This window comes from Chroicocephalus ridibundus, chromosome 2 (assembly GCF_963924245.1).
Source record: "Chroicocephalus ridibundus chromosome 2, bChrRid1.1, whole genome shotgun sequence".
Taxonomy (NCBI): Eukaryota; Metazoa; Chordata; class Aves; order Charadriiformes; family Laridae; genus Chroicocephalus; species Chroicocephalus ridibundus.
In genome coordinates this window covers 127,042,768-127,057,879 of record NC_086285.1, presented here as the reverse complement: position 1 = coordinate 127,057,879, position 15,112 = coordinate 127,042,768, and the positions used below count along the sequence as shown (strand labels likewise).

The 15,112-nt window shown below is 38.8% G+C and overlaps 1 protein-coding gene across 1 annotated transcript; it reads left to right on the top strand.

Moving 5' to 3' along the window:
• The first annotated feature begins 1,314 nt into the window (after nt 1-1,314).
• Nucleotides 1,315-14,713, top strand: LOC134510770 (DGAT1/2-independent enzyme synthesizing storage lipids-like). Its single transcript, XM_063324006.1, has 7 exons — nt 1,315-1,642; nt 3,180-3,344; nt 6,559-6,752; nt 11,735-11,795; nt 11,870-11,923; nt 12,189-12,328; nt 14,609-14,713. The coding sequence occupies exons 1-7, from the start codon at nt 1,315-1,317 to the stop codon at nt 14,711-14,713; spliced, it is 1,047 nt and encodes a 348-aa protein (XP_063180076.1).
• Nucleotides 14,714-15,112: the final 399 nt, after the last annotated feature.

Here is a 15,112-nt window from a genome sequence, read left to right as displayed (position 1 = left end):
CCTTTCTGGTGCCCAACGTGGAGTTTGAAGGGTTTGAGATAAGGACAGATTTGGTTGGAGAGTGTGAGACCAAGTTTATAGCTGTTTATAGCTGTAGCTGCTCTTTGCTTTTGCCGTTTGCTCTAGTCCTGGTCACCTGTAACTCTGAAGGGAGCTGTGCCTGACGCCAGTCCACCCCTGTATTCTACCCAGGGCTTCAAAGAAGAAAAACAAATGTGGAGTGGGTAGCATATAACAGGTTTGCTCATATAAGTATGCAGCTGAAGACATAAAGCCAGAAAAGTCTGGACTTGCTGTACTTTATGATCTTGGCACCAGCTGTGGCAATTACGATTTGGTTCTTGTAGGTACTTGTTCTGGTGTTAGAGCAGAAAAATTTACTCATTAAACAAGTAGTAACCTGTTTGAGGCGAATAAAAGCCGTATTCAGTTACAGATTACTGAACCTGATTGCAATGTTTAAATTTCTGGCTGATGCTTCAGAATCTTAAAATCAGCCAGCAATGGTGAAACCATCAGAGAAACCACTACCCGCCACCAGGCAGGCAGGGTTGGCTGTAGGAACAGACCAAGTAGGGAGCTGCATGTGGCAAACATATCACTAGGGCCATGGAGCCCACTTGGCCTTTGCCATGGCTGGAAGATCTGAAAGAAGAGTGCGTTGGCATGGTTGTGTGGATGAAGGGCGAAGAGTTGCTTTTCACAGTGCTACCAGCAGTAACAAATGCTGTACCAGTCACCTCCAGGCCTCAGGAAGGAGCCATGGCTTCCCAGGTTTTGCTTGCCATCTCTTCAGCTGCTCATTCCACTGTTTGTTCCCCTCGTTGTCGGCTGCTGCCAAAATGAGAGGGACCAGAAGCCCAGCCTGGACTCTCTGCAGAGGAACAGGAGAGCCCAGACCTCTGGTAGCAGTTGTCTTGGCTAACGCTGCTGAAAATACTTATCATTCACCCTCTTTTGAGCTTCTAAAAAGCAAGCCATATTTATACAGAGAAATCATCTGATCAGCCATATTGCATGGATCCCGAGGCTTCCTTGGACTCCAGCCCTTGTCCTTTGAGCCCCTATTATCTGGCTGTATAAAAAAGATCCATAAATAGACAGGATAATCTCATCACCCTTTACAGGCAATTGTGGATGGTGATTGCCAGCAAGTATCTTAGTATGACAGAGAGAGACAAAATGTTTCACTCTGTGCTCTACCAAAATAGGCATCAGGTATATCTACAGTAAAATTTTTTCCTAAATTGAGAAACTACCATGATCAGAGGCCTTTTATTTACTTATTTATTTATTTTCTCCTCCATGCAGGACATGATAGGTGGAAAAGAATCCTGCGCTTCAGGCCAGATACCGATGACTGACCTGAGCTGCCTTGCCTATGTACTGGAAGAATGGACTGTTGTGGAGCTCCTGAAGAAATACCTTTTTCATATAGTCATCGCCTCACTGACAATGAGTGCAATATTGTTTGTTTTTATAGTTCCTTTAACAATCCTTTTTTTCATTTACCTTAGTAATATTTTGCTTTTGATATATCAGAGGAACAGTGAGGTAAAAGCAGACCCCTTGAGTGAAGTTTGGGATAGTGCAAGGAAAACTATAGCAAGCTTTTGGGATATATATGCAAGAATATGGCATGGTAAGTATGACATGACTTGTCTGAAGCTTTGAATTACAATAAATAGTAAATACGCATAAGTTTTAATTTATTTTTATTTCTTCCAAATGGATGCAAAGAAATTATATTTATTATACTTTGTATAGCATCTGTATGATTACAATATATAACAGGCAGAATGAAACGGAGAAATTAGTTTATATAGCGTAAATTTCTCTAAGTGGATAGGCAGGTGCACTTCTTCTTATATGGTATGACTGAAGCGCAGTGTTAATGTTAGTTCTAGTAATGTAACTGCAAGGGAGATGTGTGATTTATCTTTTATCTTAGTGTCTGTTTAAAACCCACTTAGTAAATGATCAAAACACAACTAGTTGGAAATGCAATTAGTGTATTTTTAGTTGGTGAAAACTACTTTGGGTTATGGCAATTGAAAATAATTTTAAGAGCTGTATGGACAAAGAAAAAATTAGATACCACATTTAAGTTTGTACCGTGGCAGAATTTAAAAGTAATCTGATTTTTCAGTTTCATTACACTCAGCCTTCAGATACTTTCAGCACACCCTGCTCCCTAGGAAAATCCCCAGCTGCTTGCTAGGCTCTTGTTTTTCTCATGGATGTAGTTTAAGGCTATCAGCAAGACTTAAATTTGCTGCCCTAAGGATGAAGAATAACAGGTTGTTACCTGTGGTGTTATCCTTCGTCACAGCTTTTTCCCTTAATCTTTGAACATCCTGCAGTATAAAATTTTCTCTACCTCTTCCTAGGACTCTGCCTGCTCTGTTCCCATCCTTCTCCCTGAAGGGCTCGTGTCAGGAGCTGTAGCGGGGATGGAGATGAAGGCAGACAAGGTGGAATAGAGCTCTTAGCTGGTAGAAGCTGTGGCTTTCCCAAGCCTTTGTAGACATTATCCTCCTGCTCTGGCTCCACCGCAAACCTAAATCAAACATAGAAAGAACCAGGAGAGGGATATACAGTATTCTGTGGCTGTGAGGAAATTCCCTTCCACTCTGAAGTGAACACACTTAACTCATGGAGAGAAGCTCTCTTTGGGATTCTGATGGATTCTGGTTTGGACTTAAACATCTCAACCAGAGAAACTTTTTATTATGCAGATTCCAAACCTTTTCATTCTGCCTGACAGAATGGAGATTCACACTTCCATATTTCACGAAAGCATCCTGACTGGTGGTTTGCCTCTCATTCTGAGGATGAAGCGGTTTCACACCAATATAGTTGTGGGGTTTTTTATTATTGCGCTTTGGACTGGGAAAACTTCCTAATGGGAAATAATTCATTTAGTTCCCTCACTGGGGGAAATGTCAGGTTCTAGCGATTAAACTGATCAACAAGTTAGTCCACCTGTGGTGTTTAAAGGTCCTTCTCTTTGCTGTTGACCAAAAGTTTCATCCAGAATTTAATTAATGTAAAAGCTACTGCAGAGGCTTTCACAACTCTCTGAAAGTCATACAACAAAGGACAGTAAACGGTTTTCTTTAAATTGCCAGATGACTTACAGCTATCATTGTCAGTGCGTTGCTTTCCATTCCAAACAGGTTATGAGCTTCATGGTGTGGAAAACTTACCAGAAGGACCGGGCATTCTTGTGTATTACCATGGAGCTATTCCTATAGACTACCTTTACTTTTTGTCTAGGCTGTTTCTCTGGAAGAAAAGACTTTGTCTGTCAGTCGCTGATCATTTTGTCTTTCGTTTACCAGGTAAGAACATATTCTCTTGTACTTAAGCATGCTGGATTTACCTAGCTTGTTAGTGGTTTTGGTGAAACTTAACATTTATTACACTTTCAAGAAAGCTTTTAAACTGAAAGACTGCTTTTAGACTTTTAAACTAAAAGCTGGTAGATGCAGATGGGCAAACAGGGTAGAACATCCTGTCTTTTAGGTGAAAGGCCATAAAAATGCTGGTAGACCCTCCAAAGGGAGCCTCCAAATAGACATTATATAATCCTGTTGGGATGAAACGTCATGCCTCAGTAGAAAGTGTAGGATGGGACTATATTATTGACCTAATGCTGGCTGGTCAGCAATGGGCCGTGAGGGCAGAAGAGCCCAGTAAAGGGGAGGGCCCTCTACACTGAGTAGCTATTGCAGTAGGATATGACATCAAATCTATCTTTTGACCAAAGCCTGGAGTAGGGCACAAAACTTGTTTGTAGATTCTGCTGTTGAAAAGAGCTCTGTAATACTGACCACAGAATATTCAACACATTGTAAACCGAGACAGAAATGCGTAATTCCGTTGTGAAAAGGAGAAGATACAGAAAAGCCAACCTCATTTGTTTTTAGAAGAACAAGGTATAAAGAAGGAGCATTCAGAAGGAATAGCATGGAGATTATTTAAAGACACCTTTACACCACTTATATTAAAAATTATTATAATACTAAAGAGTGAGGGAGGCTATTTAAAAGTTGAAGGACATGCTTCAGAAAAGGAAGTTGTGTTCAAACACTGAAAACAAAGAGCATAAACTCAAGTAAGTTTGATGCAAGAACATATTGTGGCATCCCTAGAAAGATGGTAAGGAAGAATTTGCTAAAGGCATACTTAGTAAATACTGTGTAGTACTAAACACATCAGAAGCATGAAGTCATCAAGAGATGACTGGCTTTTAAGAGGACCTCTAAAGGAAGGTAAAGCTTAGCAGAATGTTGCAAAGGAGTCTTTTTTAAGGGATAAATGAGAGGGAACTGTTTCAAATTGAAGTGTCCGTAGCTCAGATTTTTATTACAAATGTACAGCAAACTGTAGTCAAGACAAAGCAACACTCTCATCTGTGCAATTTTTCTGGACTATTGATGCGCATGTAATATATTGCATGAATTATGTTCATGCTAGAGGAACAGAAGGTGGGAAATATATGGTATAAACCTATAAAAAGGCTACCAAAAAGGCATCTGGTAAAAAAGACGACAAATAATGGAGATTAGGCCTCCCCATTTGCTGCATTAGTAGAAAATGTGGTTAAAAGTAATAGAATGAGTGAAACTTCTCCCTAACCTTCTCTTGCTGTACCATACTTACCTGCTTTTTGCAGAGAAATGTTGCATTTCACAGATCGTTTTTTTAAAGAACGCTTCTGAGCATATGCTGAACCTCAATCTGTTGGATTAATTACAGTTATAGGAGGAGTCTTCTTGTGAATGAATAACTGTTTAAAAGGTAGGAAATAAAGGGTAGAAATAAATAGCTCATTTTCACGAAGAAACAGAATTCACCAGGTATACCGACAAAAATCAGTGCTGGAACCTATATTGTTCAAAATAATCATAATCTAGACGAGTAGTGAGGTTACAGAGCTTTACACTGGCCGTTTTTTTTCAAGGCAGTAAAAGCCCACACAGGGAGCACTGAATCACTGGCTGATTAAATGGCAGATGAAACTCAGCATTAGTTATAATGCAGTGCAGAAGTTAAAAAAAGAAAAAAAGAAACCCAAGTTTAAAGACATAAATTTTAAACACTTTAAGGTTTCTAGATGACATTAGGAATATGTCAGCTTAAGTCTCAGCAGTTGCCGAAAGGCAAACAGAATTTTAGGCTTAGCATGAAAAAGAAGAAACAAAATACCATTATGTACTCAAAATGCATGTGGTGCCCACGTCTTCAGTACTGTGTGGAATTCTGGTCTCCCCATCTCAGAAAAGCTGCGAAATAATAAGGATACAAAGAAGGACAAGGATGAGGCATGGCTTCCTTTGAAGAGTCAGTACCTACGATAGAAGTTTTGCGTGATTGAGGGATATAAAACTCTGTGTGACCTGGAAAAGGGCGATAAGAAGTGATAATACATTAATGCGATACATCATAATTCTTAACAGGCAAAAGTTTGAAAGCCACGCAAAGGAAGAACCTGTTCACTTAATAAGGATATGGCATTCCTGGCTGCAGGATAAAACAGGAATTCATATGAGTTCACAATGTGATTAAACAAAGTCAACATCTGTCTTTGGCAGAAAGATTTATTAAACACGATGCCTTGAATAAGTTTAAATACAATTCAATTTCAAGATGCGGCACTGTGTTTTCCACTGTTTTCCAAAGTTTCTGTTGCAGACCTTTGTCAAAGGTGCAGTGCTAGACCCCAGTTCTGGTGGTCCATAGCTGCTGTTTGCATTTATTGATATAAACAATTTCTTTTCAAACCATGCTGTTGGAACAGTGAATTTGAAGACTTGTGTGCTGAAGCTCTCTATGGGAGTTCCAAACGGATCGATTCAAAATGTGAAGATAATATAAGAAAGCATAGGGTGCTTCTGTGGTTCTCAGTCTTTTGGAGAAATCCCAATTATGGAAAGAAAGGAAGGAGATTCACCAGACTGTTCATGCACTTCTGAAACTGCCTGCTAACTTCTCCCATTCTTGTGTCTTAAGAGTCATACAGCAGTCCAATTTAACCCACGTAGTTTGCAATTTAATCACAAAATACTAAATTTAACAACTCAAAATGTCCACGTTTAAAATGTTAAGCATCACATTTTAAAACAACACTAAAAATAGTTGCTTTTCAGGTATGTATTTTTGTAGTAATCCTTATTGTACTGAAATGTTATATTTCTCTATTAAAATATTTAAAAAGGAGGAGGGAGGAATAGATGTTTATTTTCAGATTTCTAGCTATGATGCACAAGTTTCGATTGCATGGATGGTGTTTTGATAATTAAGGAAAATAGCATGTGGAGGCATTAGTTTATTGAGATGCTCCTGATAAGCTGGTTCATCTTCACAACATTTGGGCAAAAAAGCTGTCACGTATTTGTCATTTTGCCAATATTTACTTTGTAGGCGTTTTACTTCCCTCGTACAAATTTGCCTTAAACTAAATATATAGCTATTAGATTTTCATTTAGCTGTAATCTTGTTCGTACATGCAAGCAGTATTTGTGATATGCATTTGCTACTTATTTATTGCAGGACTTAAATTATTATTGGAAGTGACGGGTGTTATGCCAGGTACAAGGGAGGAATGTCTCATTGCACTGAAGAATGGACACTTGGTGTCCATCTCACCAGGTGGAGTTAGAGAAGCATTATTCAGTGACGAAAGTTATCAACTCCTGTGGGGAAATCGAAAAGGCTTTGCTCAGGTCGCTTTAGATGCAAAAGTGGTGAGTACTATGTTACCAATCCCAGTTTATGCTTATTGCATACATGCTTCATTATAAAATACAGCTTAAGAGTGTTTGTTGGAAAACCTTCCGGACAGAAGTAGTAGTTCAGGAGTAAAGATTTCTTTTCCTTTTCCCACCATTTTCCTCAAGCACATTAATCCACAGGGAGCAAGGGTTTTATAGAATTGTATAGCTTTTTCTTGATGGTATCCATCAAGAAAGGCATCCATCTCTACAGCTCCATGTCTACAGTTCCATCATGCAGGCATCCAATTTCTTTTCTTGACTGTTATTTCAGGAATCTTCACTGGGGTCCTTCTTGATATTGCTGTCTTTTTTCTCATCCTACTAGACTGGACTCATCCTACTAGACTTTTAGCCTAGATCTGTACCTTACATCTACATACACAGTCATTTTCTTATGGCTCTTTAATGTGTTATCCTTATCTTTCTTTCTTCTCATACATTCTGGGAAGGTCCAGGATTTTGTTCTTACCCTTACTTCATGTTTGTGAAAGATTGCATCGACTAACACAAGATGTGTCTGTATCAGTGCCTGAATTTGAGTTATGTGTGCACTTTTGAAACAGTTTTTCCATCTCCCTCCCTTACCATGCTTTCATTCACATCATGGAATGTGTTAGAATACTGGAGCTGCATTCCGTTTGGATGAAACTAAACCAGAAGTGGGACCTAATACTCTCCAGTTGCAAAGAGGCATTCAGTCAGTGGTACCAGACAATAATCAGTTCTACATAAAAACAGTGCACTGAAATATGTTCAGTGCTGATGTCAGATCCTCAGCATCCTCTAGGGATGTGCGTCTGTTGCTTTGCACTCCACTCCTGTACACTTGGCCGCAGTTTCAGTTGTATTTTCCAGATGGATGATGATCTACAAATACAAACTTCTACCATTGGCTCTGGCTTCTTCCATCTAATTCCACATGTGAGACTGTTTCTCTGATACAGTCTCTGGGAGATAATTTTGTTTGGGATGGCATAGAGCTGAAAGAGCAGCAACCCTGTCTTTTTCCTACTTGCCACTTCCCATCATCATCACCACTAGAGATGAGTTTTCTGTCTTAATTTAGACTTAGCATACCTAGCGCTCTTTGAGTCTGACAATACTGGTACACATCCAGGCTTCATCTGTTCTGTCATGGGCTTTCTGCTGCTTTATCATGAATTGCACAACCATCATTTTTCTTTACATTCTTACGAACATCTTCTCAATTGCGGTGCTCTTGTTTGGCCTTCCACATAAATGTAATTCTTTTCTGTTTATATAGGAGAATCTGAACAGGGAGTTGAGTTCTTCCCATAAAACTTGAATTTCTTACCAGCCCTTTCAGGTTTTTGTGCAGTTATATCTCATTCTCACCCCATCCAGTTTGTTGCTTCTCAAACTTTGCTTTGGTCTCTTGTGCTAAAGCTCCTACTACGAAGTACCTAAGGCTGCAAAATGAATGCTTTGGGGTGATATTTCTTCACAACTTCACCTGTCTCTGTGGGGACAGATCTTGTGGAGAGTTAATTAAACACTAGAATAAATTTAGGGGCATTGACCCGATGGATAAAGTAATTTTAGGCTGGGAATCTTATTTCTACCTCTTTGTCTTCTTTGTGGCCTTTTAAAAGTCAGGTTTTGTGTGCTCCTGTTCCCTCTCCTGTCACAATACTTCATAAATTGTATGGGCCTGTATACCACCACTACTAGGAAAATATCAGAATGTGAATATGATAAACCCATTCAAATTCATATGGGCATGTTGAATTCCTTTGTAGTCTTCCCTCCTATGTATTAATTTAATAATATACTCAAACAGTTAGAAAGAGGTGTCACTTTAACAACTTGACCGATTTTCTAATCATTTTGTTTTCGTATCTGTCTTTCAAGCTACTTCAAACATTTGAACAATCTGTTGCCAGATGTTTTCACTTCACTTGGAATGTTAAAGTGTTATTCTACAATGTAATAAGTTTTCTTTTTAAATAAAAATGGAATTTAAAAATCTGAGTGCCCTTAATATAGAGTGTCACCCTGATCAGAACACATCACAAAATTCCTTGCTAGTAATCATCTTAATCTTTCCGGTCTTCCATAATTTTGAAGCATGTGAAAATAGCTGAATAGTAGTACCTAAAATTGTTTGCACCTTCTGTTGACACTTTTTGTGTTTGTTTTTTTTTATTTAATGAATTGGGTATTCATTGAGGATAAGGTTCTAGCAGTGTGAAAGGTTCTTGTGGTCGTTTGGTAAAACAGTTACTACATAGGATTATCTGTTACCTGGAGGGCAGAGGGAATATTTTCTCCTTTGACACCTACTAGCCTGAGCTCCCCTTCATTGTGAGTGCTGCTGGCTCTCCTATCACTTATTATTGCACTCATTGACAGTTGGTTGTTTTAATGATCAGGAGGTCTGCCTGGATCCCAGGACGGTGGGCATCACTTAATTAGCTTGCAGGCTCCACTGAATTTTGGGCAGCCGGTATTTCTCTGGAAATCTGTGATCAGACACACCTTAGATAACTGCACAGGGTGGGCAATATTAACCTCATCTACCATTTCTTATATAAAGTTAGGCCCATAGTAGTAACTGGATTCCATCTTTTGACAAATCTGGAGTTTGATTGTTTGTTCTTGCTGCATCCTTTTCAATACTGGCCAATCCAGTCTTGTAGGTTGACTGAAGACTGGGGATAGACTTATCTAAATATCAGAACTTGCTCTATAATGTAGCGGTTCATGTATGTTTTGCTAATACTTACTTGGATCCTGGATGAGGGCAAGAGAGGACTAGAAGTGCCTTGCTTTGAATTTATTCTGCATACAGTGTAGCCATCAACCAAAGAACCACACACACTTTACAGTATTCATAATGACTACATGGTGGTTCGTAACCTGCCACAAGTGACTCGAATGGGGATTTCCAGACAAAAATAACTTTATATATGAATAGACACTCCCATTCTTATAATGTTATGGAAGTTCAACAGTTCTTCCACTGAAAAAGTTGAATTAAAGCAAACAAGGAATAGTTTCTGCTTCAGTCCTTGCCTGCAGGTGTCCACATTCAGTTTGCACTTCATCTTGTATAACTACTCTGCTTACTTAGGGTCAGAGAAGGAGATTGTTACTATTTAATGTAATGTTCTGACTCAATGAACTTCTGAGACATATGTTTGTCTCAGGTGAATTTATGTAGGCCAGGGGCCTGAGCTTCAGAAATACCCTCTGTTTCTGGCTGGAGTTTGACAGGCTTAATGGGGAGGAGTCATCGTTTCTGAATTCTGCATTTTATCTGTGCCAAAAATTTGGTTAAAATCTAGTTAGGTAAAAGATAAACAGGGACTACAGTTTATAAAATTATTTAAAAATATAATAACTTTACGCACCAGTACACGCTGGGGGTTGACCAGTATGTGCAGGGTGTTGGGACCAGTCCAGAGGTCCCTTTCAACTTCGTTGTCCTGTGATTCTGTGATTTTCAAGCTGGCCAGGTGTGATCCAGCTCAGTTCCAGCACAGCAAATCTAAATCTGGGGGTTACTTGCAGCTCTCTCTGATCATGTTGCTTTACAGACACAAGATTTTGTGTACCTGTTTTTATCAGCTTAGGGACTGAATGCTGCCACACACTCTGCACTTCATTGCCTGATCATTGTATGCAAGTAACTTTCGTAGCTGCCAGATTTCTTTATAGCCTAAGATAAGTTTCTCTTGCACTGTTCCTAAAATTTTAAGTGTTTTGTCTGTATGATCGGTGGGTTTCAAACATTTTAAATGTTAGACATACAGTATTCAACCAATAGCTGAAGCTGTGTGGTATTTTTAGTGTCCAGTAATTGGATGCTTTTAAAAGATGTTACTGATCATTTTTTAAGAATTTATTTCTAAAAATTTTCCATAATTTCTCATTCTGAAGGGTTTACTATTACAATTTTATGTATGTTTGATATTTTTGTTATCTGTCAGTTTTTTTTCCTTGAAATGGTTTCCATCGCTTTGAGTTCTTTATTAGGCTCTAGTTAGGTCTCTTTTGTGCTTCTTTTCTCCTCGCCCTGTGGTTTCTGTTCTGTGGTAGTGATTATTAACAGCATAAAGGGGTTCTTTCATTACCTTCTAGACAAGTCATTCCAACAACATGCTCAAAATACGGTTTCAATAAAAATGAAAAGGGACAATAGAGGGGGAAAAAGTCAATGTACGTATGGATAAAATCACTGTTAGTTTGTTTACAAACTATGAAATCTTACCCCAGGCTGTAAGATGTGACTGTTTCAAGTTCAGCTATCTCAAGTGTCTTTCTTTTAAGTCACAATAATGAAGTGAACTCGTTCTGTAGCTGCCTCAGGATCTGCCCTCCAGAAGGTGTGTAGTCCAGGTCAATGAGGACGTACAAATGCCTTATTTGTCCAAGGGATCTGCAGAATTTTTTTCGCCACTGGGGTGCTATCCAAATATTACTGCTTCAGTGAGACCTTACTTTGGGAAGCGGATGAGATGAGCCAAACGCGAATGTCTGCTTGCTTTCTGCAAGACTTTATGAGCTGAAAACTTTCCTATTCACCACACATGATGTAAGCTTTAGACAGAGAAACTGCAAAACTTTGTGTTTCAGTCAGCAGTACTGCAATAACTATATATCATACAAGTTATTTTTTTTAGAATCTCAGTTAACTTTTATAATGGACGTTCAAAATGAAAGGTATAAACCTCTAATATAATGTCAGTCATTTTCCTTACAGATGGTGACTTTAAAACAGTAATGCTTGTGTGAGCTGAGAAACGGAATTTGATTTCTATTCTGGAGTTTATTTTTTATAACAAGATTCCTTGTTTGCTTACCTAACTGACTGATAATTATCCTCTGTATTCAAGTGATTTTCTTAGTTGCATTAACAGGCACTAAAACAAAAATTCAAACTTGGTATTACATTTCCACCTTTTTGGGTTTTTTTTGTGATTTCTTAGCCCATCATTCCAATGTATACTCAAAATGTCCGGGAAGGATATAGGATGTTTAAAGAAAGAAGTAAGAACTTTAAAATATATTTTAAATATTTGGAATATTTTCTCCACTTCTCTCTCTGATTTCTTTTTTCTTAGATTTTGCTTTTCAGACTTCTGCTTACTTTGGATTCTCTAACACGCTTGCTGTGGGTCAGGAGTATCTCAAATATGGAAGTAGCTTGTGTATACCTGGTTTGTGCTGTGTGATTTGGTTCTTTAATGCAGTCTTATTTCAGTGATCTGTTAAGTCTATCGAGCTTTGTTTTGGTGGACAGTTACCTAAATCTTGTCATTTCTTCTTGACTGTCAGACAAAGCATGCATTTTTAAGAAGTCTTACATATTAATCAGTTTCAAGTTTGGATTGTGTTTTCCATGACTATAATCTCACTTTTTCCTCCCTTAAACTATTTCAGGAATTTTTAGACAGTTGTATGAAAGTACTCGATTGCCGTTTACTCCTCCGTATGGAGGACTTCCCGTTAAATTTCGCACATACATTGGGGAGCCAATCCCTTACGATCCAAATATAACTACAGAGGAATTAGTTGAGAAGGTAAGTTAACTCCTTGCAATATTAAAACACGCACTTTGCCCTCTATTATACATGCATTTAAAGCTAGTTTTTTGTGTGCTTGAATAAAGACAAATACGCTTTCACTAGCTTGTTAAAGCAATGGGCAGTTGAGCTCCAGAATTATTTAATGTACAGATACCTACAAGTATGTATTGACATAGTAATAGTTGATTGGGAAGCCCTCATCCTTTCAGAATGTGTGAGCTCTGTCTTCTTGGGATGCTAACTTTGTTTCTCCCATGCCTTTGATAACTGAAATGTAAATTATGTCTTAAGTTCAGTTTTCAGGAACTAGGAAAATATATTTCATATATAACAAATACCTTTGAGAATCTTCTCTAAGTAACACAAGGCTCTAGAAACAAAGAGCTTTGGTCTCATGGTCAAAAGAAAAGTGTTAAAAAAATAATTTGTATCCAAAATATAAAAATATTTTGAGTACCTACAGCTTGGTGAAATCTGTGGTGCCCAGGAGCATAAAAACACTTATAGAGCCAAGGTTTAAGCATTTTTCAAAATAGTAATATACAGAAAATGCGCTTTTAAAAATTTTTCATACAAGATGAAAGGAGGGCTTAATGCAAAAAAAAAATATAAAATCTGCTATGGCCTAGGAATACACAGATCAAAACACTTGTTAGGAATCACTGATATAAAGAACACCTTACTGCCCCCCAAAAGTTGCAAGAATGCTAGCTTTTCTTTCTTTTTTTTTTTTTTTCCCTTTTTTAAGGATCTACTGCAGATTATTCTGGGCTTCACAGCAGTGAAACCAGAAAGACAGGTTTGGTCTGTTAGAAGGGAGCTGCCCCAGCAAGCTATCGAGTTTGGTCTTTGCAGGTTTAGGAGACTGGAAGCAGTATTAGTGCTAAGACTGCCCTTGCGGTTATCCATATTCTTGTATTTTAGGGGAACAGTATTCTGTGTACCTGCAAAACTGAAATTGAAATTTCCCATGACATTGATTTGCGTTACTAAGTCAAGCCTTTGAACACCCACTTCAGTGGGAGTATGGTTAGGTCTTCATAGAATGGTTTGGGTTGGAAGGGACCTTAAAGATCACCTACTCCCAACCCCCCTGCCACGGGCAGGGACACCTCCCACTAGACCAGGCTGCTCAAAGCCCCATCCAGCCTGGCCTTGAGCACTTCCAGGGATGGGGCATCCACAACCTCCCTGTGCAACCTGTTCCAGTGTCTCACCACCCCGAGTGAAAAATTTCTTCCTGATATCTAATCTAAATCTACCCTCTTCCTGTTTGAAGCAAGTACCCCTCGTCCTATCATTACATGCCCTTGTAAAAAAGTCCCTCCCCATCTCTCCCTTAGGCCCCCTTTAGGTACTGGAAGGCTGCTATAAGGTCTCCCTGGGGCCTTCTCTTCTCCAGGCTGAACAACCCCAACTCTCAGCGGGTCCCCATAGAAGAGGTGCTCCAGCCCTCTGATCATCTTCTGTGCCTTGTATTAGTTACAAAAATGCAAACGTGAATGAGGTTTGAGATGAGTAGTGGCCTATCTGATCCTGCCCTGAAAAGGAGTCAGGATGTGAATTTGTCAGGAAAGGTTTGGCTACTCTTTTCTTATATTCCCAGTGATATTCTACCATCAGTCTGGGGTTGGTCCCTGGAGTATGCATCCACCTGTACTTCAAGCTTAAGTACGTGAGGAAAAACTAAGGGAGAGTATTTCTTGTCCCTAGTAGAAATACAGAAAATTTTATGCATTCTCTTCACAATCTTGCATTTGAATCTCATGTAGAGTAAAAATGAGCAGAATTTAGATACAAATTCTCTTATTATGTGCATGCTGAGTATGATACAATTACAGAAGAATTCATGTTGGGAAGGACAGGCGGAGGTCCCTACTCCAAATTCCTGGTCCCAGCAAGGTCAGCTATGAGATCAGATGAGGTTTGTCAGGCTTTATCTAGCGCTTTTCCATCCCAGCGGTCAGGGACAGAGATCGCACAAACTTAATGTTTGCATGTGTTAAAGGCTACTTGGACTTAGTAATGCCCAGGTTTGATAAATCCCAATAATTTGAGTCTATCCAAACTACAATCAGTGTTTTTAGTCCTTTCCTTTCCAAGGAAAGCATCATGTGGACAACTAGCTAATATAAAAGACAACTTTTTTTATTAAAGTAGATCTTATATGTGAATTTCCCAATACCTCTTGAATCTCTGAGTAGTCATCACTGATTATACTGTTCTTCCTTGCATAAGCAGGTGTGCGAAGGCAACTTTCTCTTCTCTTTTCAGACAAAGACTGCCGTCCAGGCTCTCATAAGCAAGCACCAAACAATACCAGGCAGCATATGGAAAGCTTTACTGGAGCGATTTGATAAACGTCATAAAAGTGATTAGAATGCTTATGTTTATTTCCTTGTTTTTACAGCATACAGTAAAAAACAATGTCCTACAGCAATGATGACTAATAATTGGTGTTCAACCAGTTTAATTTAAGAGTTTCTACAAATTCGACAGAATAAAACAATTAACCTCTTGAAGGTTCCCTTGTGTCTTTGAGCGTGTTGTGAAGTCAGACAGGCTGAAGAAGAAAACTTAAATGTAATAGCAATGCAACAGCTAAATTCCCCAAAAGGGAATCGTGTATGCAGTATTAGCCTGGTTGCTAAAACAAGTATGTACATACACCTGAGAGCCTCCGAAGTTTTGTCTAGATCTGTGGTTTTATGTTTTGAGCAGCTCATTCTTGGAGGAGAACCTCAGAGTGGGTGTTGTCCCACGCAAGTCCACACCTCG